This window comes from Mustela putorius, unplaced genomic scaffold (genome assembly GCF_011764305.1).
Source record: "Mustela putorius furo isolate JIRA1106 unplaced genomic scaffold, ASM1176430v1.1 tig00003913_pilon_pilon_pilon, whole genome shotgun sequence".
Lineage (NCBI taxonomy): Eukaryota > Metazoa > Chordata > Mammalia > Carnivora > Mustelidae > Mustela > Mustela putorius.
Window position 1 is genome coordinate 3330316 of NW_025422060.1, and position 26569 is coordinate 3356884.

A 26569-nucleotide genomic window follows, 5' to 3' on the forward strand; every position below is an offset into this window, starting at 1 on the left:
GCTCGCTTGATGGCTCTTGTCAGTTGGGCCGAGCATCTCCCTGGTGACTGTATTTCATGGCTCCGAACAGGCTTGCCTCTTCTCTGCGGTGTCGAAATCATGGCATGGGCACAACAATGGGGGCCAAGAGACCGGGGCGGGCTCCATGTGGTATCTGGTATCTGTCATCTTCTGTAACACTTACGTTCTTCCTGTGGAGATGGCAGAAGCCAGCGTTTTTGTCTCTCATTTAATCCATCTGGCCTCTCCGTGTTGTGTGTGTCTGTCTGGATCAAGATGGAGCTTTGTATTCTGGGACCCATTATCTCCGAGGCCCTACCTGGGCTTGACAGGTCAGGGCATCCACAATCTGCTCCCTCTTCTATGCAAATTACATACCCTGCCTGGCTCTCAGCACGTGGCTTCTACCTCTCCCAGAATAAATCAGTTTCTGTTGCTATGTGCAACAACATTGCTTTGTTTCCTTCTTGAAAAATATATGGCCCCATTTATTATTTTTTTTTCTGTTTAAAGTTGCCAAATTGTAAGTCTTTCTATCAACACAGAAACTGCTTTTTGTGGGGGTCAGACGGTAAAGCATAATGAAACCAAAACACTCTTATTAATTGTACCTATGGATTTTAAGATCTAGTTTACAGTTTTAGATGTGAAAACTGTATGCCTTGAAAACAGAGACAACTTGCTTGCTTTTGAGTAGTTTGCCCACTTTTCTTGTAGTCTCTTATCAGGGTATAAGAAAAGACATAGCTCTATAAAATATACATAGCTTAGGTGAACCCTATGAGATTTGAAGAAGGTAAATTTATAGGAGTAAGTCAGCTCATATGAGGGATCCCTGGGTAATTTTTTTTGTTTATTAGTTATAAAACAGAATATCGCAGTTGATAGCTCAGATTTTCTGTGGTCGGCATTCTGCACACTCGTAGGCACTTTCGGCACTATGTATTCCAGCAGAATATGCAAACTAGGTCTAATTTTATCTAAGCAAAACCCATTAGATTATAGAAAATCTGCTGTGACAATTCAGGACATGGGTTTCAAAGTCAAAAGTACTTCAAAAGATTATGTAGTTGATTAATATCGATAATTGGATGTTGAGCTATAGAAATTTTTGTTCCAGAATTGTAGGAATAGCCTGTCCTGTGCTTTTAAGCCAATTTGAATACTTAAATATCACCTGCAGTTTAAGAAAAGGAGCTTTGATGAATTTTAGGAAGTTTCTCCATGCAATATGGGTGTAAGCGGGTAAAATAGCCCAAGGTGTTAGTTCCCCTTCTATTTGTGGGTGAATATTAACTTAAGTAAGCTAAAAGTATGATGAAAAGTCACATCTGAAGTGCTTGAATTATAGAATCCTCATTTTAACCACTTTTTGATAAGAAAGAAGTATTTAAATAGTTGACCAAGAGCACACTTGGGAAAAACTGAATCATGCTGAATGTATACTTTCTGATTCATAGTCCTGTGATTTTTCTAGAATACTAAACTTCCAAATGGGAAAGCCCCTACACTAAAACTACTTTAAAGTATGTGAGTGTGTGTTCGCCCTGTAAGTTCCTGGGCGCCATGGGGTGGTTCAACCCACTGGATAAACCGATCCTTAAGAAGCAATGTGGTTAAGGGCCATTGTAGTGCATGGGTTATCATGGCACCAAAGGTCAGGGTACCCACTTAGCCTCTGTGGACTTAGAGCAGAAGGGGAGGTAGCGAGGAAAAGCCGCCCCAGAAGAGGTCTGAGTGGAGATGAGTGGTGTTGCCCGAGAGGTCTTCACCTGGACATGTAGGCAGCAAGTGCATCAGAAAGACTGTGGACCTTCTCTGGGTTGCCATAGATTGATTAAGATTGATGTGTGTAGTGTAGGTGACAGCGTAATGAGGAATACGGTTTAAGATGAAAGTAGAAGACAAATCACAGACAACCTTGTTTAAATTATTTCTGTTTTATATGAAGGGCCTTAAAGAACCATTGAAGAATTTCGAGTAAGTGTGATTGCTGGGGTGGTAGGACAGAGGATGGTTACCAGGGATGTCATGGTAAGTGAGCAGTACTGGTGGCAAGAAAATCAGTTATATGTTAGTAATGCGATCATCCAGGTTGAGTAATGATGCTTGGCAGTGCCAAAGAAAAGGAAGAAACTGCGTTTACATGCTTAGCATCTCACACATAAAGATGGATGATGATGATGTGATCTTTCTCATTAGCACTTCCAGGCTCTGAAACTTCGAATCATCATCGTACTGTGTAATCACTCCATTACCAAGCTTTCTTAATTTTTCCCCATGAAATCTACTAATTTCACTCCTTCTGTTCAATCTAGCCAAATCCTCATTATTTAATATCTAAAGTTATTGTTAGGATCTCCTAACTGATTCTGCTTTCTCTAGAAAACTCTGTAATCACGTTCTTATTCTCAGAGTCCGTCAAGCCTCCCAGCTCATTCTTGCCTGGAGTATGTAATCTCCATGAGCTGTGTCTTCTTCCTCCCCCTCAACCCTACCCTCTCATGGTACGTTAGACTATCTGCCTTCTTCAGGAAACTCCTTCCCAAGCACTCTAGTCTTTCCTTGACTTTCTCAAGCCCTAACTGATTATATAGGATGTATCTGAGACTTTATATTATAAAGCATTTTTTTTTTTTAACATCAAGAAGATTTTGTGGAGTCCCCAGTATGGACTAGCTTGATAGTTTAGAACACTGGCTTTTGGGGGATAGTGATTTTGATTTCTCAATAAATAGCAAAATAGAGCATTGCTAGCCATTCACTACTTTATCATATTTGCACATGGTAGTGTTGTTATTTATTTTTGTTTTTGTATTTTTTTCACTTAAAAGAGTCAGAGTAGTGACCTGGAATCTCTTTCCTTGACACTATAAATCATATTCTGTGTAGTGTTAGAACATAGATTCAACACCACGCTCATTCCATGATTAAAAGTAAAATTTTTAGTGATGTTCCAACAGTAGAGTGATGAGTGCCACCATTTTGGTTGTGTAACCAATCCATTCTGTCTGTTGAAAGGAACACTTCCAGCTTCACTACATTGTCCCCATGGACAGGAAGTAGTATCCATTGTAGACCATCATTTGAATGTAAAAATCAATTAGATGCCGAAAGTTAAAATGCAAGGGTTCAGAAAATTGAGGGTATGACCCTCATTGTACTTATGTGTTCTGTAGCATTCTCTTGGGAAGGGAAGGATAACGGAGATGACATTCTGCCAGCATCTTCAGGAGCATTTTACCTATTTAATTTGGAGTGACGCTAGAATATAAAGTAGAAACAAAAAATGAGTTTTGTTAATAAGTCTTCAGTTCTTTGGAAGAGTGATCTTAATTGTTTGTGTCCACTCTTCAACATAAACAGTTATTGTTGTTGGTTTTTTAAAATGAACTAAATATACTTTAGAGTGTTTTTGGAATCATCTACTTGACCTGTCTTCCAGTTGCTGAAACCACCTCTGTGATAGCATGTGGCAAATGTCACATGAACTCTTCTGTCTTTCTTTTCATAGTCAGACTCTTGGTTCTTCATCATATCAGTTATTATTCTCACCTCAAATTTTAGGATGTTAGGGTAGAAGCTTCTTAATTCTTCATGTTTTACGTTTGGTGGCAGCTTTGTAATTTTTTTTCTTTTTTTTTTTTTTTTTAGCATTTTGAAAAAGCTAAATTATCCCTTGCCAAGAGCTCATCATTCTAATGTTAAAAGTCAGAGTCCAGAAAAGCAGATCCTGTTATTCGACACCATCTGTATCACTAGCTGTTCATTTTCCACATCTTTCTTCCTTTTCAAAGTCAAAATACTCTACTAAAATAAGAAACAAAAAGAATATTTATATCCCCAAAGTTCTTGAATCCTGCATAGGACTTTGCAGTGCCCGGGAGTCTAGTCTTCATTAATTTTTATCACTTTTTTTTTTAACCTAAGATTAATCAGTAGAAATTGGTAGGGGTCAGTGGATTTGCTAAGTCTAGTGAAATTTTCCAATTACTCATGTCTCATTTGAACTTACTCATTTTAAGTTTTAAGAAGATAAATTCCAAAGACTTAGTCATCCTCTATACAATTACTCCATTTAATTCTTTGTCTTTTAAAATAAATTGTAAATTACTCAAGAATGTGTGGTTCCCTCATTAGGTATTTCTGATACCTAGGGTAGTCCTTCATAAGTAAGGAACAGTAAAGGATAGTTTTCCATGTGATTGACTATTTGTTCATTGTGTCGTTCACTCAAGAAATAATGATGCTTCTTTGAGCTGTGACCTCAAAGGAAAGGACTTGTTTACTGGTGATGAAGAAGTAATATTATCATTCTCATTTTGTGTTTCCCTGTTTATACCTGCTGAACAGTTCATTTAACTCTAGTAGCCAGTCTGAACAAATCATTTAATTCTAGCAAAGTTGTCACCACTATCCAGAATTACATTTAACTGCTAACTCTTACACTTGGGATAGACTGTGTATCTTTCATAGCTACTCTAAAGTTTGATTTACACAATGTACCTATTAGGATGCTTTCAGCTGCATTTAATAGAAAATCCAACTCAGAGCAACTAGAACCATAAGGAAATGCACTGTCTTATGTAGCTGAGCTCTGGAGTTGGGCAGCTTCAGAGACCATTGGGTTCATAGCCCAGCAGGGTTACCAAAGATCCCCCATCTTCCTGCCCTTTTGGCTCCATTATCCACAATTCAGCTTATCCAAAGGGTAATCACAGACCTCAGAGGCCTTCTGCTTTCTTGTGTATATCCAACAGTGGGGGGTGAGTGCGCTATCTCCCCAAGCATGGAGTGTTTCTATGCAGGTTGACGGGGCCATTCTCAGACTAGTAACACTGGAAATAGTAAATCAAGGGGCAGGCACCCATAGGTTGGTCTAATGCTGAATTAACATGTTGGAGCTAGACTGCGTTCCTGAACATGGTCAGAGTCCCAGTACGAAGAAGAAAGGGGAAAATGGATTGTGGATAAGCAACCAACAGAAATCATTAACAGTATCAACAGTAACCATGGGGAAGAGAAGACTCTCAGGTCCATGTGGCTTAGAGTCAATTTTTGATTGGAAAATGTTTGTGATAACTAGATAGAAGTATTTGTTTATGTCAGGAGCTGCAGAACTTTTTCAGTTGAAACCTAACGTCATTTCCTCCATAGTCATTAACATATAAGTGCCCAATCTTTTCTGAACTTCTTGGTGACCCAGTCCTAACATGATACCTTGCAGAATTAAGTAGCTTAATTTGTAGCATGGACTAGAATTTTAATTGAGCTGCATTTGCATCTGTTGAAAACATGGTAATTAGGTATGTTTTAATTGCAGAATGACGGTGCTGCATTAAAAAGAAATGAGCAGCTTCGCGTTAAACCTTCTTCAGAAAGAGAAACTTAAAAGTATCTGCCTTCCTAGGTAATCATGTGGGAAAGTTCAGTGCATAGAGCAGGTTAAAATAGGCAGAAGTGTTAGTCAAAAATAGAAATTTCTATTTGTTTGGAAGGAAGTAATCATCTTTCTTTGTGTAGGCTATCTGCAAAAGGAAATCAAATAATGTGTCAAGATGAGCAGAAATAAGGAGAAAAAATGTAAAACATAGCATTTAAATAGATCATCTAAGTGTAAGTTTAAGTTCTTGCATTGTAATTTATGGCGGGAACACAATCGATCAAACCATTTACTACTAATATATTGCCAGTACTTTTCTTACTTGAAAAATTGTTTATGTGAATTTTTTTGTATTTTTTTTAAGTTTGAGGGAATAAAAGTATTTTATGTACCTCATTATAAAGGTAGTATTAAGTGTACAAGGATTGGTTGTAAAACTTTAAAAAATAATCTGACTAGTATTATCAGTGACCTTGAATATACATATTTTAAACAATTATACATCTGTAACCCATTTATTTAAGCTTTTGATAACCACCATGATTCTGCATGGGGACAGGGTCAAGTGAGAGATCCTTACTTTTTTTTTTTCTATCAAATGTTTTTAGAGTTCGAAGTATATATACTATGATACTCTAAAAGAACATCTTATGTTTGTACATATGAAGCCACATATTGCTAAATATTTTTAATTAGTTGGCATTCAAAGGGATTACTTAAATCAGTACACCCCCAGAAGAGTTTCTGTGATAATGTATTATCTAAATTAGAATGTTCCGAATAAGCATAAAGAATTCTCAAACGTGCAAGTATCATTTTAAAAACAGTCCACTTGCTTGGGGCAGGAAACGGAGCTAGGATTTTTGATTTTATAAAATGAGGTTACAAAACCCGAAGTTAATAAATAATTTAATACTAATTTTCTCTGTTTCACCCAATTTAGAAAATAAGTTGTATTACATACACCAGAAAATTATTGTGAGCATGAAAAGAACTGGCAACAAATCTGACTTCAGCATATAGTCAGTTGTGAAGGCACTGCCTTTATTCTGTTACTGAGCCAGGAGCAGACATATGCCCCTTGTACTTCTGCCAAAACTATTAGGCAGAAAACTAGCAGAACTGCTACTGATACTTCCATTCATGATTTATGATAATGGTTGCTGTGGAAGACTAAGTCACTTACATTTATTGAGCTCATTTTTTGTTTATTAGTTTCAGATATTGGAGAGGGCTCTAAAATCCATTAGACAACACGTGTAGCACTAACAATAATCACATGAAAAGGTACCAGCAACTGATGAGGGAGCAAAAACCAAGTACAGTGAGCCTTCCTGATGTTGTAGCTGGGGTGTGGCTAGTTTTGTCACTCTCGGTTAGAGGAAAGTAGGTATTGCTCTGAACCTCGGGGAACGGGGATACCCAGAGATTGGAGGAGAGTTTGGTTGGTTGGGATAAAGTCATGCATCAGGCTTAGCCACAGTCCTTCCTCTGCTGTCCGCGTCTGCCTGGCAGTCCTCATTTTAGAAGTTTAGAGAATGGGAGGCAGACATGTGGTCACACCACATGGGGAGTGCAGTAATAAAAGTTTATACCAAGAGTTATGGAAGGATGGGTAAAGGGAGGCTTGCATGTTGGGAATTTAAGAAGATTGACTAGCATCCATTTAGCTATCTTGAGTGGACCAATAGACCTAGTTTTTACAGTTTCCGAGAACCTCTGATTGCTATGTAACTATTTGCATGATTATCTCAAAGTTGAGGCCACACCTGATCCCCAAAGGGCTGAGACAGCAGTTGGTGACCTGGTGGAGAACAGGCATGTTTACAGGGTCAGACAAGGCACTTCAGACCCGCTAAAGCGATACTTACATTCTCCTGGGAGACTCACGTGTAAAAAGGCTACATTATACTTGGCACGTCTTTGGCCTAGTTGACCAGGATATTCTTTTTTTTTTTTTTAAGATTATTTATTTACTTATTTATCAGAGAGACATCACAAGTAGGCAGAGAGGCAGGCAGAGAGAGAGGAGGAAGCAGGCTCCCCGCTGAGCAGAGAGCCCGATGTGGGGCTCGATCTCAGGACCCTGGGACCATGACCTGAACTGAAGGCAGAGGCTTAACCCAGGCCACCCAGGCACCCCTGACCAGGATATTCTTTCACTGCTCTGTGTAGACCACAAAAAAATGAGAGGAAAAAAAGCAAAATTTTAAAATCTACTACATCCTTTGGAGCAGGGGAGTGGTTCACAATTAGATCACCCAGTGCAGAGGGAGGCAGACCTTTCTAAAGGCATTTAAGTCACTGGTCGCACCTTTCTAAGTCATTAAAGTCTTTCATATACATTTTTGATCTGGCTTCTTGAGTGATTTCATCAATATGAGCCACAAGTCACAGCATTAAATGAATACATAGGATTGACAGTAGGTTTCTGAAATACAGTGCTGACCGCTGGAATTATCTTCTGGGCAGACTGTGTAATGGCTGGGTGATAGATTACCTCAGTGTGTGTTGTGTGAAGCATGGAAATGCGCAATCACAAACAGAGTTGATGAAAGAAACGCATGAAGGTCTTGCTGAAGTACAATCATATGGGACATAATTCTAAAAAGAGTCCTAGCCTGGGAGTATGCTGCCCTCAAACTTTACTGTTTCCTCAGCAAGAAATAGGAGTTGTTGGTCTGAATGACCTCTGAAGTACCTTCCAGATTTAGAAACGGTGGTGCTTTTATTCTTGAGCTGTACGAAGGCATGACCTGTTGGCGTGAGAAATATGTTGGCTCATGTTTTTAACCAAATGTGTCAACGAAAGGAATTGTACACTTTATTTTGGTATCTTGCTAAGTAGCTGAATTTTTTTTAAACTGTATTACCTTGTAGTGGTCATGCCATTACTGATCATCTTTTCCTCAGATTTGGGAAGGTTTACTAGCAGAACACTAAGATACTGAGATTGTTTTAACTGGCCTTATTATGCTTTGATATTGTGTATTACTAACTCAAGTGTCCCTTGGTGTTGGAGAGGCAAGACTGACTTTCACTTGAAGATATATTAACTTGACTTAGAGGTCAGTTCTTTGTGAAATATTGGGAAGAGGCTTAACTGTTCTATTTGGTTCTGTATAAGAGGAAGCTCAAAAACATTGATTCCTACTTTATTTGTTGATGCAGGAGAATAAAATGACCTCAGAAGTCAATGGAAAATCTGAAGCCCCAATAATTCTTATTCTATTGGGAAGAAAATCTTAGGCAACCAATCTCAAAAAAGATTTATGAGAGTGGCTCTTAATATGTATATGTATTGTTTCTTACTTAATATAGAAATTGTTCTAATTCTTTTGGTAGGTGGAAACCTACTCTAGTTACTTGTCATTCTTTCAGATCAAAAAGTTTGAGGTATTGAAGTGCCCTTGGACCATATGCTTGCTGAGTGTTGGTTCAAAGGATAGGATATTGTTATCATTAAGTAGATCTTTTATCTGCAGACTTCAAGGGAGTGTGAGGTTATTGATTTACACATTTTCATGGTTTTATCCATCTTTGTTTCCTTGTCATGGTGTAGATGGACATGCAGAATTATTTAGGATTAGAAGATACAGTAGCATTTGCTTATGATGTTGGCTTTATGCAATGACAGCATGAGGAAAAGTAACAGGCTGTGAAGATCCAGTCTTCTGTTTGCAGAAATCACAAATGGACATATTTGGGAGCCTGAAGAAAGAAGTCCTTGTGCTGGTGTTGGTGTGCTTACTAGTGAATGGTGTAGTCTCACAAATTAATGAGGGGCCAGAGTAGATCTACGTTATCCTTACCTGCGAGGAAAGGAAGCACCAGAGGAGGAGCTGCTTGTTTCCTTTGCATTTTGCAAGTACAGTACACAGGAGCCTTAGGGATCCACGCTGTGTGATAAGCGCCTACTAATCCCAGCCAGCCATGCATAGCCTGTATCAAGGAGGATATTACCCTAGTGAAGGAATCAACATCTGGCCAGGAAGCTGCTTGTCTCTTACCATTGGCACATGATCTTCACATAGGAATACCTATGTGCTTAGTAGTCATCCATACCACATGTTCAGTTCTCATTCTCTTCAAAAGTAAATAGCACAGGGGCGCCTGGCAGGCTCAGTCAGAGGAGCATGGGACTCTTGATCTCAGGGTCATGAGTTCAAGTCCCAGGTTGGGTGTAAAGATTACTAAAAAAGGAAAAACTTAAAAAAGCAAAAACTAAATTAACATTGCAATCCCCATTGATATCAGGGTCAAACAACGGTAGAAAATGTAGGAAAGCAAAATCTGCATGTGTATATTTTAGCCTCTTTGACTTTGTTCTTTTGGTTCATTGTATTCCTCATCTGTTTGTGTTTGTTTCCCTTCCAAGTGGAGGAAGACACAGAAGAAAGTTCAAGATCAGGGAGAGAGTCTGTATCCACAGCCAGTGATCAGCCTTCACATTCTCTGGAGAGACACATGAATGGAAACCAAGAGAAAGGCGACAAGATGGATAGGAGAAAGGATAAAGCTGGCAAAGACAAGAAGAAAGACCGAGACAAGGAGAAGGACAAAATGAAAGCCAAGAAGGGAATGCTGAAGGGCTTGGGAGACATGTTCAGGTAAGTCTTTACCAACCCAGAGCAGATCATCCCTAGACATACTTAATCCAGAATTCCAGAAACACAGACTTGAAAACACTATCTTTGAGTTCAACCAGAAATGTTTTCTAATTTTCATTCTTCGCCGTTGCACTTGTAATTTCTCAGGGATTTCACTTGAGTCATTTCAGACCCTTGTAGCAGCCTTAAAGATGTTTTCTTGCCAACCATGTAAATAACGGTGAGAGGAAGGAAGGACATGTCTTCATGTTAGCTGTGCATAGAGTAAAAGCCCCGTGGAGACAAAGGGCTATTAAAGCGGTGTTTGTTCTTTTGTGTGTGTGAACAATGGTTCATTATTTAAATTTAACATAGAGCTCAAGTTAGTGGTAGCATTTAAAGGTTCATTAATAACAAGTCTAATAAAAAATGTTACAAATAGAGCTTCAATTAAGCTGTGTTGATTAATTTAATACTTATTACTTCAGTCTGTAAAGATTTCATTAAATGTAGTCTCTGGCTGTTTCCTGACAGTTGTTTTTGTGTCCCTAAATTATACTCCAGGATTACTTAGCATATCGTTTTTTACAAATCATTGCTCCACAGTAAAAATGACAAGTTGTTCAGAAGTTGCACTGAAACTCTCCCATAAATGTTCATCTTAAGTGATTTATAATATTCAGGCATTTAATGTTAAATATAAAGATTGCTCGATTGTTCCATAAATTAAACCCCTAAACATATCACAATCATGGTTTCAAATTGAAAACATACAGCATAGTCGCTTGACTCTTCAAAACGTAGTTACCCTGTATTAGGAATCCCTTCCTTTTAACTTTTTTTTAATTGCAAAATATGAATAAGAGTTTTTATTTTCATGGAATTTCTTGATTTATGATCCTCAGGTTGACCTCAATAACTCAGAGAGTTAAAGATATGTCAGGCCTGCAAAGTTGAGGACTCGGGGCACAGCCTACAGGCCGCACAATCCAACAGATGTGCTCCGTACATGTCTGAATAATGTACATGTCGAGTGCACAGAAGAAGTATACTACAGACCTAGATAAAACAAAGCCTGGTCTATTAGCGGCATTAGCTTTCATTTAAATATGAAGGGATTTTCATCTCTGATGCTTTAGAGTTTGGGGATTTTCCTACTTTGACATTAGAGTTTTTTTTGTTTATATACTCCCGAATGCTTTTTTCAGTATGTTTCGCCTTTCTTCATTATATGCCGTGTCCAGGAACACCTATGGGATGAAACTGCGCTAACTGCCACTTTATTTCAGTTTCTGTGTTAGCCAGGGGCTTTTCTTTCTGTCTATGTAGATGGGCAGCACATAAGCTGGCACTTGGTTACTCATGACGTAAGGCTCTTGCCCATCAATTAAAATTTAAGGACCATGTACTGCTGTCTTCTTTAAATTAGAGAAGATGAGATGGGAGAATATCTTCCCTAGACATAACACATTCAACCGGTCGTACAGTCTTGTGTCCAGGTGCCCTCCTGGAGTCACATTGAAAGTCAATGGGCTGTTAGTTTTCCCCCTTCGTCAGCCAACATTTATTTGGCAGATAGTGTGCTCTGTCCTTCTCCTGGAATTAAAAAAAAAAAAAAAAAAAAAAAGCAACATTCTGGTGTGTTTTTTTATAAAATATGTTATAAATTATTTTCCTTATAAATTTTTTTCTATAATTTACAGCTCCAGAATAAGAGAGGATTTATGGTAGAGTTGTTCCTTTGGGGGTCAGAAGAGTGGACAGTGTGGGGTCCATGGGAACATATATGTTTCAGAGGGATGCCGAATTGTAACCCGGCAAGCACCTTGTTGCTAAAAGTTCTGTAAAATACCACATGATGTTTTCTCTAGACAGATTCTGTAGATTATACCTGCATCCTTTAGTGAAAGCCAACTTTGTGAAAATTCTAATTTCAAAGGCCTGCGTGTTTTTGAAAACTTAACTTCCATGTTTAGGTGTGGGGGCCAAAGGGTCTGTGTGTGTGTGTGGTTTTTTTCCCCTAAAAAATTAGCTTGTGTTCTCCCAGTGTTTGAGAATAGCTATTAAAGAAAATCACCAATGTTCACACTTTTTCGGGAATACAGAGTCAGTGGTTTGCTAGAATTAGCCCACGTTGGCTTCTGAGAGCGGGTTGCTCCCTGTTCAGACACACAGCCCAACGATTGTTAAACACGCCATTATTTATAAAAATTAAGTCCGCTTTATAAAATCAAAAACAGTACTCAAAATTTACCAGTTCCTGATTATTTTATCGCATTTTACCACGGTCTCTGCTTTTGAGGTTATTTACCCCTCTCTCATCGGCACGTGCGGACATGTTACGAGGGTGGGCAGACACAGCTCTCGCCAGCGCTACCTTTCAAACATGTGCTGCTGGATGAGTATGAGCTGTGTTGGGAGAGCTTAGACCATGGAAGTGTCTGAGTTCCACAGAACAGAGCTGCTTCCCCTAGGAGAATGACATGCCACCAAGTGACGAATGTAAATCTCTCTTTAGCAGAGTCTCGGTATCTCGTCTAGTTTTCTTGAGTGTGGCTGTCTTCCATCTGGGTGCAGACCTCTGGCTCAGCCCTTTGGGAAATGGTTGAAGCTTGCCAAGCACTTCTCCTTGAAAATGATCTGAGAATAATTTATTAAACAAAATACACTTTTTGTCTGATTGATTCTTGGCTCTTAATCCTTCCTTCACACCATTATTTTATGTTCTTCTTATTGGAGAAGACTCTTATTAAAGTGTTGTTAGATTTTTTCAAAACATTTCGTAACTACCTCTTATTCTGAATCTCACTGTTTGAGACCAATCCAGTCTCAGGTTGCTTCTTTTACGTTTTCTTTTTTTCTTTTTTTAATAATGTAGGGAATATAGTCCAATTTTAAAATTCGTCTCTTCCCTTCTTGTGCTCTTATGGAGAAGAGCATGTGATTTCCTTAGCAGTGTTGCTTTTAAATAGCTTAATCAAAATGTGTATGTGCATATACCTTCTTAGATCAGTTTGTAAGGAAAGGAGTTCGAATGAGGCTGCCCAACAGAGACCTGAAGTACGAACCAAGGATGTGTGTGTGTGTGTCTGTGTGCAAGTGTGTGTATTTGTGCGTGTGTTTTTATGATTTTGTTTCTGTGTTTTGTTTCAGGTAACAGAATGATAAAACTAAGGGTCAGGGGCATTAGATATTGGTCTAGCTTTCTGGGCACATGAGCTTTTTCTGTTTAGTCACTGAAGGAGGTAATAATAAGTTTTCCTTTAAAAGCAGGCTCACAAGCTCTCTCTCCCACCATCTCCCTCCACAGCTCCCCGCAAACACATACACTCTCTTCCTACCCCTGTAGATTGTGATTTGGGGTTCAGTTTGAAGAGGGCCAAACATACGGACTCTGTTTTTAAAAGGGCACCAGAGGAAACCATGGCACCTTGCATAAGTATTTTTATTTATTGGTATAGTCAGAGGACATGGTTTTCTATTTCACACATTGAATGGTAGTCACAAAGATGATTTAATTATTGATAAACAGCTCTAGGAAAGAATGTGTTGAGTCCTATGAATCACTTCTCTGTTTATAAATTATGGAGTATATGAAGTGCAAAAGCTGTCTTAATGCAAGTTTTAAATCACAAATTCAAATCTATAAGAAATCAAATAACAAATGTAAAGTGTTTCATGTTTGTATGAATTTCTCATTGTATACACTACATCTTCTTTTGCACATAAGGAACTCCTGTTGCCTTAATTAAAATGGCTTTGTAGCTAAGAAACCAGAGTGCGCTTGCTGAATAGGTAAACATGACTTGTAAATGTAATCATTCTTTGTGCAAAGTGCAGAACAGAGGGAAGGTCTGGAATTTTGAGTCTTTGTTATGTTTGATTCTCAGATGCTTGCCTATTCACATTTAATACTCCAGAATATTTTTGAGAATTCTGCAGTTCATGAAATTGTCCCTAAAGAGGGAAGGAACTAAATCTGCCCTTTAGAAGGAGAGAGATCTATTATTTAATGTTTTAAATGAGTTCATGTTTGAAGGAAAGCAATAGCATTATTCAGTAACATAACTTTTGCCTGGTGTCTGTCTTCAAATTGAAATAATCAATATGATAATAAAACCCTATATTAGGACAATAGTCTCCAATAGTAAGTGTTGAAAAAATTACGTGTTGCCCTCCTTTTCAGTCCTGGAGTAAGTACAATTTGATATTGCTTTGCCTAAAAGATTAGAATGGTTCTGTTTCGAATGCCGTAGAATTGTATCCACTCTCAAACTGAAGGTTTCTTAGAGGTGACCTCACTGTGCACATCTCGGGTTCATTTTGTGCTTTTGTCCATATGTGACAGCTGAGAACCTATCACTATGGAGAGCTAAAGCACAAGTAATGTTGCATTATTACCATTAAAATTGAATCCTCCAATTACACTTAAAATGATTACCTGGGTCCCTGCAGCATTGTTTTATTTAGTTCTGTAAGAGGAAATAGGTAATTTAGTTTGAAACCTTGTTTGGTTGAAATCAGATACACTGCTATCTTTCCCCTTTTAGAATATGATAGTTTTCAGACCACAGTGAACATGATCAGATTTTAAGACTTAATATTGTAGCTTGGATTATACGCTTTAGGCTTTGAGAGAATAACAAACAGGAATGACTGTTGCTTCCCTTACCTGTACTTACTAACTGTGTGTCTGTACCGTGTTTCTCATTTAGCCTTGCCAAACTGAAGCCTGAGAAGAGATGAACAACAAACCAGATTCAAAAAGGTCTCGAGAAGCACATATTTGCACAGTTGATTTTTAAAACAAACAATAAATTTACTTTCAATGAAGTCTTAGTGGCTGTTGACAAATTTTGTTTACGACATCAGCAGTTTCGATGGTTTGGTAATTTCCATATTAATCAATTTGGAACTTTTTCATCTTGATTTTGAGCTTGGGGGTTTAAATTACTGCTTGAAAAGGCAGAGAAGTGTTTTTTCCTATCATTTTTATTAGCCCCTTTTTAATAGTGGAAAACCATAGTCTAGCTGCTGGCGTATTCAGAAATCATCAGCACACATCAGTCCCATGTTAGAATCTGCTTTCGAGACAATGTAACGTACCCGTTTGGTTTGTGTGACACGGTGGCCAAGGACACAGGCAGGTGGCAGGGAGGCCTGTGGGTTGGGACTGTCACCCACTACTTGATAACCAAATCTGCCGGTTTGCAAGGTACTTTTGAACAAGGTTGAGTCCCTCCATAGTTACAGGGCTCAGACAAAAGATTGGGGTTAGGAAAAGAGATGTCTGTGCTTAGGGGGCATGGCTGACCCATCAGGTCCTTCCTGGGAAAAAGTAGAGTCACTCCAGCAAATAGTAATTCTAAGGTTTGCTGAGGCCCCAGGGAGTTAAGAGCATATACCCTTTTATAACAGTGTTTCCGGAAAGAGTCTCTCTGACCACGTTTCATAATCACTACTCTCTGAATGTATGGGTGGCTCTCAGCCTGTCCTTCCTTTAGGAGGAAGCCTTCTGCTCAGAAGAAGCCTTAACTCTCCATTCTGTGCATCTTCAGAATTGCCGGCAGGACTCTATGTAGTTAGCTTCATTCCCGGAGAATGTTGGAATCGTATCGCTCTTGAAAATAAACGTGATGATGAAACAGAGAACCATTTCATAAAGGGTGTCTCGAAGCTGGCTTGTGCACCTGTGAGGACGGAACTCCACCCACCCCTGCCAGGCAACAGCCCTGACCTGGATCCCAGGAAGGAGGCTCCCATAAGCCTGTTTATTTGTTGATGTCGGAAATAGCGGGGCTTGTAGATTTTTATGGCTCAGGCCTAATTGCCCTGTGGGTGAATGTGACCGGTTGCACACTGGTAACGTTAAATGGCACTCAGTCTAAGCTGCTGCTGATTTAGGGAATGCAGTTAAGAAAACATCTGTGGGAAAGTCTGCCCATCTGTATGAAGGACAGGCACAGTACTTCCTAACAGAAAAGAAAGGACTAAGGAGATCTTGTGTAATTTTACCTAGTTTCTTGTTTGTGAGCTGGACAGAGACCAGCCCCGTTGTGTGAGTACACAGGCGGGGGAGGATCCCTCGGAGTAAGTTTCAAATCTGTGCAACCGAGGACTTAACGTTTGCTTCTAATTCGAATGGGGACGAGGTTCCCGTTTTTAACGCAGGAAAATTGTCAGGCTGACCTGTTAGCAAAGGCAAGTTCGAGGGTAGCTGATATCATATTCTTCTCGAATTCTTCTCTTTCTTGTTAGCAGTTTTAAATAGAGAGCCCCTGACATCTACAGCGCAGAAGCTGACTGCGAGGAAGCCAGGGGAGGCACAAAGCATGACGGCGAGGCCTTTCCAAGACCTTTCCTGACGCTCCTTAGCGCTGCCTTTGCAGAGACCTGCGGCATGAATATAGAATGCCCGTGTCAAGGATGACACCTACTTTATAGTCTCTGTAAAGCAAACCTTTTCGTAAAAGAAATTTTTGACAGTTCTGAGATGCTAAGTCAATTTCAATTCCAGACGGTGTAGAAAATGGAATCTTTTTTCTGCAATTGATGTGAAAATTGAAGGCTAGTGACTATTCACTCTCTAATAACACAGGGTAAATAAATACGATCACACCATTGGAAAATGTCCTGGAAGACAGGCCAGGCTAATGACATTTACCACAACATGTATTGGGAATATTCCCTCTGAATGTTTTTATTTGTTACCATTAGAGGTTCTGTATCTTTCACATTAAATATAATGGATCCGAGTACCTGGTATTCCTAAATATATTTTTATCAAGCCACAAATTATTACATAAAGGTAATTGATTCTTGCAGATAGGCTTTTAAAGAATTCCCTGGCTAAGTGACCGCTTACATAATTGAGTGTTGGATGGTTTTCTTTTGACCTGTTTAATAATAGCCAATTTAGAGACAAAAGACTAAAATTGGCTTAAATTTCATATCCTAGTGAAATGATCATGTCTCCCGTTAACCTTTCTACTTCTCTGTTTTTAGCGTGGATGAGATTGAAGGTAAGGCCGGGACGCGTCAGGAAGGTCTGCCCTTCTCCACCGGGTCACTCCCTTTGTCCTACACGGTGCTGTTACTTCTCTAGCTTAGACGGAAGTCTGCCTTAACCTCCCTTCCCTTTCAACTACAACTTCATTTTCTCTCCTACGCATCCCAGCACTTACCCTTTGATCAATTAGTATTCGTCCTCTTCATTTCTCCTGTTCTCTCTGAAACCGCCTTCGGTGACACCTCACTGCCCTGGGCTCTACGGCCTGTTCCCAATGCAGGTTATCAGGGACCTCTTCTATCATGCAGGTTATCAGGGACTTCTTCTGTCAGGGGGCGGTGTTCCCTGTGCCCCCTCAGCTCCCCTGGGTGGGCCCGTAGCACTTGGCACATTGACGGTTGCGCGTCTTCGAGATGAGCCTCGCCGGGGTCTCTGCCTTCCATTCTAGCCTTTCCGTTTCATCTCCCCTTTCAGTCCTGGGCCATGTCTGTCCTTCAGGTCATGGTGCTCCCCCTCCCACACCCCCAGCTCCGTCCTCAGTGCTCTTCTCTTTTACCCTTCTCAGTAACACAGGGTTTTTCCGTTCTTAGGAAACAGCCTCTGGACTCTAAATACACCCGGGGGGCAGATGACTCCCAGGTTCACATCTCCGACCTGAGCATCTTCTTCGAACTCTAGATTGGTAGGTCCTCCATCTGTTTCCCACGCTCACTTGACTGTCGACGCTTCATGTGCTTCCAGCTCAGTGCTGGATATTGCTTCCCTCTTCACCATTCTACCTTCTTCTTCTTCTGTTGTTTCCTCCTCCTTCTTCTTCAAATTATTTATTATTTGAGAGAGAGCACGCACACACACCCACGCAGGGAGAGGCAGGCCTAAGGGGGAAGCAGGCTCCCTGCTGAGCAGAGAGCCTGATGCGGGGCTCCATCCCAGGACCCTGGGATCATGACCTGAGCCGAAGACAGAGGCTTACCCAGCTGAGCCAGCCAGGGGCCCCTGTTTCTTCCCTTCTTAGATATTGGCAACTCTGTTTTTTGGTTTTTTGGTTTTTTTTTTTTTTCAGTTGGTTAGAACCAAAACCTTCAAGTGATCCTTCCCTTTCAACTACGACCTCATTTTCTCTCCTGTAATGTTTCCCTTACATTCCACATCCAGTTTATTGGTGTACAAGAGCAAAGGCCCACTTGGTTTATAATTTCTGTAAAGCCCTGGTACTTTTCCGTACCCCCGTCCTCCGCCTCCTGGATGTCAGCAGGAATCCTCCAACCGCCCTTCCTGTTCCCACCTTGCCTCCACTCAGTACCTTCTGAACGCTGCACTAGAAGTCATGTCCTTTCCCTCTGCTCAACCCCCAGCCGCCTTCCAAGGCATTCAGAGGAGAGGTTCAAGGGTCAGCTGTGGGACACCTTCCCCCACCCCACCCGCCCAGCACTTGCCTCCTACCCGTAGCCCCTCTGACCTCTTCTCTTGCCTTTGCTGACTTCACTCTGGCTGCGCTGGCCTCTCCTTCCACACCTGCCAGGCCCACTAGAGCCTTTGTCCTTGCTTGTGTCTCTGCCTGGAATCATCCGTTCTCAGATACCCACAGGTTCGTGAGGGTCAGCTTTTCAGGGCTGATTCTCCAGCCTTACCAAATAGCACTCCCTCCCACTGTGACCCTTCCTGTCCCACTTTTTGGCACTGCTTTTCTCCTCCGCACTCACCACTGCCTAACATAGGATATATCACACTTGATTTAATATTCGGTTGACAGTGGCAGGGATCGTTGACCTTGGCCCTTGCCTGGTGCGTCATCAGTACCCAGGGAGTGTAACAGAGGTCAGGACGTCCATATGCGGTCAGTGTGTCCTCCAGCTTCCCACGGCCCATCTCCCCCTTGGTGCCCGAGACGTCACAGGCTGTGGAAGGAAGCTCTGCTTCTCATGCAGACAGCCGGAAGTGCCTTGGGATCCCCCCTCCTCAGAGCCATGGGCAGCCGAGGACTCAAGAAAGCCCCCGTAAAAGGACTCCTGTCCGTACGGCCCAGAGGGTTTGAATGCTCAGGCATAAGTCTCCCTTCGTCCCGGAACTGTGGTCCTCAGACCAGGAGCACAGCAGGCCCTGGGAGCCTGTCAGACATGCAGAATCCTAGGCCCCTCTCCAGATCCACTGACATCAGAACCTGCAGCTTTACAGCCCTAGAGATTTCTGTGCACACCCCGTGGGGAGAGGCTGTGCAGCCCCATTCTGCCTGCTCCTGGAGTTTGTCTGCGGGATTGAGCTCCCCTTGCCACAGTGGCAGCAGGCTTGAGAACACTCCTTTTGGGCTGCTTTTCCTCCCTCCGCCCCATCATGTCTGCACTCCCCTGTCATTCCAGTAAACCACTGGCCTGAATCCTCATCTCAGGATCTACTGTGCTGAAATCCAGACCCAGATGTGTGTGTTGACTGACTGAATGAATACATCAGATTCCCAGAGTAAGCAGTGACAGTGTAGGTGAGGAATTTCTACCTGGAGTAATTCTGCAGTTTATGACAGGCTGTCACTCCAGGGCAGTGCTGTTGCATGCTCCCATCTTTGGAAGATGATGTCATTCGAAAGCGTGTCTGTGACTGACCAAGACAGTCCCTAGAGAGCAGGCCTTTTCACACTCCATAGGTCTACATCATGTCCTTTGGTTTATTGTTCAAGTTACCGTTTTCCGTGCTCTTAGTAGCCATAAATGATTTAGGTATTCTTCATTACATCAGACTTTTAAAGAAAGATACAATTTCCAAATTAAAGTTCTTCATGCCATGCGGGCCCCAACCTTCAGGCTTTGGGTCGTATCGCTGAGGGGTCACAGATTCAGGCAAGGAGTCAATATTGAAATTGCCCTATTAATGCTTTCCTAAGCCTTAAAATGTCAGGCTCAGCAGATGGTGCAAGATTCTGTCCCTAAAAGAAGTCGGAACCTTGTTTTCCTCTTCACAAGCTTCCCCAAGCAGCAGAGAAAGAGCTGGTGAAACTGTCCCCTCCCTTCTGAAGACCACACCCACGGCCTTCACAGCCTGCGTCCTCTGCAGGTGCCACCACCCATAGGTGGCGCCCTGGAGTTTTCCCCTTTTCTCGACCGCCCTGAAGGGAGGAGGCTTAGCGGAGTGCCTGGGGCCCAGCCTCCTGAGGCCTGGGATAGTCCTGATTTTTTTTTTTTTTTAAAGATTTTATTTATTTATTTGACAGAGATCACAAGTAGGCAGAAAGGCTGGCAGAGAGAGAAGGGGAAGCAGGCTCCCTGCCGAGCAGAGAACCCGATGGGGGCTCGATCCCAGGACCCTGGGATCATGACCTGAGCCGAAGGCAGAGGCTTTAACCCATTGAGCCACCCAGGCTCAGCCACCCTGGGATACTCCTGATTCTTAAATGAGGTGTATCTTGGGGTAAAGGTAGCCGTACCTCCTTAGTTGCTCCTTCAATACCTTATTTAATATTTACATATTGTGATTATTACATCCATCTCTCCTGTGTTAAAAAGACTGTCATTTTAGTTTATGTAACACTTTCAGTCTTTATAAAAAAAAGAATAAAAGAACAAGTTTACACTCTTTGCCCAAACAAAGGAACAGGGACTTTGAAATGAACTGAACTGACACAAACTAACTACGTAACATCCCTACTGTCTGCATGAAGGCTTCTCTGTTTCTACTCTCCCAGTAATTTAGCCTGTTATCCATTATCACCTCTTGGTACCTGTTTCTGATTTCGTTGGGTGACATGCTGGTCGTGAGGACTTCCCGAAGGAGAGAAATCATCCCTCATGGATTGTGCTTCTGCTGGTACGGTAGCAAGCATTTAGCATTCATTGCGTGTTGATATTGATGGATGTCCGCTAAGAACATTGTTGCAATGACTCATTTAATCCTTATAATAACCCTGTAGGGTGGGTACTCTTTCTAATCAGCTGTTACAGGTAAAGAACGTGAACACAAATGTTCAGGGGTTACTGATGACCGAGGTCACACAGGGGCCCCGTGGCAGAGCCACAGCGAATTTGAACACGGGTCTACCCCTAAGGCCATGTTCCTACCCACTCTGCTGAACCAACTGAACCTTCTTAGCCTCTTCCAATGTGTTGGGCTGCCGTGACTACCCGGATGAGAGCCAAGATGGCTAGTGGTTAATCACGTGACGTGCTGTTGCTATTGTGTGCTAGGAAAGAAGAGAGATCCCTGTTGCTAGCTGGGAAGTGTGGAAGTTAGTATCTTTTGAGCCAGACTTTTAACTTTTGTTCCTATTTGATTTCTTAGCTTCCTCTGTCTGTGGTCTTTCCCCTCCCAAAATAATTTTTAAGGACTCAGGAGTTTTATTGTTAATTTAAAAATTACTGATTGCCATATCCTTTCCCCCATACCTGACCCTCAAACCCATCTATACGGTACCCCAAATACTAGTGATGATTTAAAAAAAAGAGAACAAAGGTTAGCTCTATGCCTGCTCTCTTCTTCCAAGATGGCTATTGAGTCCTATAAATGCTTTAAGTGCTTTCCCGTTTTTACACCCCCTTTTCCCCTTACTGTGTACCTTTTTGTACCTCAGATCTTGCTCGACGGCTGCTCTTCCTTTCATCTTCTGCTGTTAAAACAGTCTTGAGGCCATGTGTGTTCGCAGTCTTGATTTCCTCCGTGAATCTCCTGATGTTCCCTATCTTCCTGTTTTCGCCCTTGCCCTGTCCGTGCCGCCTGGATTAGCAACCCTGCCGATCCTTGGATGTGCCCCAGAGACCACAGTTCAGCCTTTAGGTCTGTGCCCCTTGGAAGACCAGTGCAGCTCAGGGCTGCCTGCCTGTCGGCACTGCTCATTATGTCTGTCTGGATCCTCGTACCTGGCCAGGGCACCTTTCCACGGCTGCTTTGAGGGAAGTAATCTTTTATCGAATTCCTGCTTTTATAACCACTTCCGTCATTAGGAAAGCATCCTAAGTTTACTTTGGAATTCCTGGAATTTCAGGTTTTCTTTTTTACTTCATCTTTTTAGGGTAAGGTTAAAACTTTTTTTTTTAATTGAGTAAGTGATAGTATCAATTTAATCTTAGTATAGGGTGATTCTGGAAGTTTAAGGAAGTAAACTTTGGACATTTTCCCTTGATGAACTTTCTAGAACAGAGCAACAGCCAGATGCTTAGAGCACACCAGCAAAGCGCTGATAATCATTTATTCAGGATGTTTTCTGCTACACACCTGAGTTGTCCTAGCCAGACTGGGAAAAAGGGGATTGCCCTCAAATTAATTAAGTTTCCTGCATCTCAGCATTCAGGTACATATATTTGCAAATGAGCAGTAAATCTCCTGATGGGCAATCATATTTCAACACTTAATGATAAGTATCCTATTAAAGACTTTCACTGCTTCTTTGCACATTGGCTGGTGAGAGCCACAGATCTGGAGCCAAGGAAGTCTGCAGCCTGAGAAGTATGGCTTGATGCCTTCCATTTCCTCAATGGTTATTTCTGGCAGGAAGAGCCATTTTCCTGATGGAGGCGAGTGTGGGCTCCTGGCCCTGATCACTGCTCCAAAGGACGGCTTCATTCTCCTACCATATCCACTCCTGCTTACCCCTGCCAGCGGGAGCAGCCTGGACTCTGAGGCAGGCACAGAAAAACATGCATGCACGTGCCTTGTGCAAAGAACAGCTGGGGCAGGCAATGGCTTCTGAGCATTTTGCTGCTCACCTGGCAGAAACTGTTTCTGATGGTGAGCAAGTGGCTGGCTATGGAGTGGGTAGGATGTCTTAGTCATTTTCAGGTAAAGCCATTCGTACGTACATTCGACAACTGTTTCTTAGGGCCTGCTCTCTGCTGGGGACCATACTGGGGGCCAGGGATTCCCGTGTAACTGAGAGAAGACAGGCCCTGCCTCAGTGGCCCTTTGGAGGGGCTGGGGGACTTAGAGCAAGTGCATCCGGCCCACAGTAGGGGCCAGAGTCACCTCCCTCCAGAAGATGACATTAAAACTGAGATCCAAAAGATGTTTTCTCTTTTTCAAGGGGTCTTCTGGGGAAAGGAGTATTTGGCATCGGTGGGATTCAGACTCTTGATAACGTTCCTCAGTAAGAAATACATTTTGCCTTGCAAGCCAGTGGACCCCCACACACAAAGTCACTAAAACCAACATTTCCCGGGGTAAGACTGGCCCTTCCTCCGTGTGCTGTGCTCTGATGTACTGGTGAGAGCCGGCTGAGCAGAATGGTGAAGAGCCTGGACGCCGAGGTCCATCCCCTGGGTCCAAATCCCAGCTGTACACTCACCAGCCTTGCATTTGCAGCAAGTTAATGAAGCCCTTTGTGCTTCACTTTTCTTGCTTGTCAAGTATGCATAATAATGGTACCTGCCTCACCCCGTGGTTTGGAAGCTAAAATGAGTCACTGTATCCCAGGCACCTCAGAACCCCTCCTGCTACAAAAGAAAGCAAGCTCTCTGTAAATGGTAGCTGCTCGTGATGTTACTGTTATTATGGTGTAACTCACTTGTTTGGAAAGCTAAAGGTGTCCTACCAAATTGATTTTACATTTTTAACAGGTTGCAACGTACAATTGAAAAATACTGTTTCGGTGCTGGAAGTCCTGTAGGTTTGCAGCAGGTGGGGAATGAGAGGCCATTCAAGAGAATGGCTTGATACATTGACATTTTTTAAGAAAATTAAAAGGACTGTAGCAACGGTGTGTGGGAGGAACTAAGGAGCTGGCCCAGAGCGTGGGACCGGGAGCTCTGCAGGGCAGCTGTTATAAAAATGGTGGCCAGCCACGGGGTGGCCACCGGGACAGAGATACGATACGTATTTCTCAGGAGGCATCTAGAGGACCTGGGGATTTGATAGATGTAAAAAATGAGAGAGAAAAATGAGTAAGAAGTAATTTCTACGGTTTGGGCCTGAGAAAGTAGACTGATGGTGTTTACACTGATGGGAAACCCTGAAGGAATGTCCCTTCTGGAGGAGGAAGTGGGACCTGTTGAATCTGACTGGTTGGTGCTTGTGTGCGAAATACCCCAGTGGACGTTACCAGGGAGCAGATGAGCAGGAGGGGCTGTAGAGATTAGGAAGTCGGAGACCAAAAAGGTGAAGGCCAACGTGCTGGGGACCCTTCAAATATTGGGGGGCAGCTTAGCGTGCGGAGTGGGGCCGTGGAAGGTTTTGGTGACCGAGAGGCTGCTGCAGATAGAAAACCAGATTATGATTGTTAAAGCCAAGGCAAGGGTGTGTCTTTTATTAATTAGAAGGATATGGCCCACAGTGTTTCTGCTGAGAAGTCCGACGGACTCACGGGCCTGGCTGCATGGGAATTCTAGCATCATACATGTTACTGACCAGTTTTGAATGGTTACCCGTTTCAGGGTTTCTGTAGGATGGCAGTACACACAGAATCTCTGGATGCTAATGCTTGTTCCAAGTTAGGGATATAATATATTAATTCCTGTGGTAAGATGCAAGCTTTTTTTTTTTTTTAAGATTTTATTTATTAATTTGACAGAGAGAAATCACAAGTAGACAGAGAGGCAGCCAGAGAGAGAGAAAGAGGGAAGCAGGCTCCCTGCTGAGCAGAGAGCCCGATGCGGGACTCGATCCCAGGACCCTGAGATCATGACCTGAGCCGAAGGCAGCGGCTTAACCCACTGAGCCACCCAGGCGCCCAGATGCAAGCTCTTTTTTTTTCCCAACACTGGCTACACAAACACAGAAACCTGTGCTGATTTCTGTATTTTTGAGCAATAGAAATTACATTTTAAGTGACATATTTATCCCCATTGTAGACGTTCACAAAGAATTACAGAAACTAGGATATGAGGGATTAATTTTAACAAATTTAATTATTGGTTTTGTTGACCATGAGGTCCGAGAGAATTTCTCATTCCCTCTCTCTGTGTTGTCTTCCTCCTCTGTCTGTCTTGGCAGGTGTCTTACTGCTGAGTCTGTGACCAGACTTGAGTGGGGATCAGGATGACACCAGCTGCTCTGAATTGTAATAGGACCTTAGTTCAATTTTCTCTCCTGTTTACAAAACAATAGAAGTACTTAGTTCAGATACAAAGCTTGTATCTGAATTCCTCACAGTTCCTGCTTTAAATTACATTTTTAAAAAATTTAATTAATTTTTTCAGCATTCCAAGATTCATTTTGAAACTTTTTTTTTTCAAATTGTGACATTTAACCATTATAACACATAATAAGAGTCCTCACTGTATACTTATGTACATCTCAAACTGTTTCCCAGGATGTATTTTCTCAAGATTCGTGAGTGCTTCCATTCCCGTGGCTTCTAAAAGAGAACAAACCGATTTTACCATTTACAGATATCTTTGTGTTTCAAGGCCACCGTGTTCATCTTTTATGTTCTATCCAAGGGGATATAAAGTTTGGGATATAGTCACACTATTAATGCTTTATGTAAACTATTGAAATTGGTATATTGAGCGTGTGCCCATTATTTTTAGTTTGTTGCCTTTTCTGAAGGGCTCCTAGCTGTGCACTGCCTATCTGCATTATTTTAAGAAAACTTTTTACTATTTTTTTTACAGGTGTTTTTAATATGAATCATTCTGTATATTATGCACTTTATAGTCATGGTTGCATTCCGAAGCATTTCAACTAGGTTTCTTTCTGGAAATATATTTCCCATGAAAATAGAGAATTATGTGTATTTCCTGCTGTGACACGATTTTGATTTCTTTTATATCTTCAATAATAAAATACTATAAGCTAAGTATCATTTTTTAAAAAGTAGAAAACATAACTAGTTAGCTGTTGTTTGGTCATAGGTACCATTGCAGTCTTTAAATAATTTACTACTATGATTTTAGATCTGCCTTCACAATTTTCATGAACAAATAGAAAAAAGTGTATATAACATTTTCCCTATGGAGTTCTTTTTATATGGAAAGGTCGCATATTTAAATATAGTTTTATCCATACGGGTCTTATTATCTTTACTGTCGAAATTCCATGCTTTTACTCTTACGAGTAGATCCCTCTCTGTGGAGTCTAGCAGAATTCCTTTGAATGTTATTTTTCTTGTGAGATGGAAGTTCGGTAATTCACCAAAGCAGAATTTTCATACTATTTCCAGGTAGTCTGGTCAGCCATGGGAAATCCCCCTTTCATTTAGGAGCGTCCTCCGTTCTGTGTATATAGTGCGGCTGACAGGCAGCCAACTAAGTTAGAAAGAAGCCTTAATAGTGACCAAGGTAATAGAAAGTGTGTGAAGGAGTCTCTAGTCACCAACTGTCGAATATCCAAATAGCATCAGAAACAATGAGGAGAAAATGAAAATCATTTTTGACTCATGGAATGTTATTTTCATCTCGATTTCATACTGAAAGTCTTTCAGTTGGAATTGCAGGGTTGGCCAAAAGAGATGAGGCTTTGTGCGGTGGTTATTTTCAGTTGTCGCCATTAATTCTGCTGTTACAGTCTTGGCTGGCGCCCTCCCACCCCCCGCGTCAGCCACCTTGGGTTAACCTTGACGGTGACATCCCTAAGAGTAGATGAGTTGCCGGGAACCGTGGGCCTGAAGAGTGAGGTGCTGACGGGGGGGTGCGATCATTTACAAAGATGCTTCAAAGAATGTATTTTTCTTTT

General features: G+C 41.7%; 1 protein-coding gene across 15 annotated transcripts in view; it reads left to right on the top strand.

Annotated features, from left to right (window-relative positions):
* PARD3 (par-3 family cell polarity regulator) overlaps positions 1–26569 on the top strand; it is a 653655-nt gene that overhangs the window by 436870 nt on the left and 190216 nt on the right. For all 15 annotated transcript variants that reach the window (XM_045069142.1, XM_045069153.1, XM_045069147.1 and 12 more), the window contains one exon: positions 9762–9993. In XM_045069142.1, coding sequence (XP_044925077.1) covers positions 9762–9993 — 232 coding nt within the window. The remainder of the gene's footprint in view (positions 1–9761; positions 9994–26569) is intronic.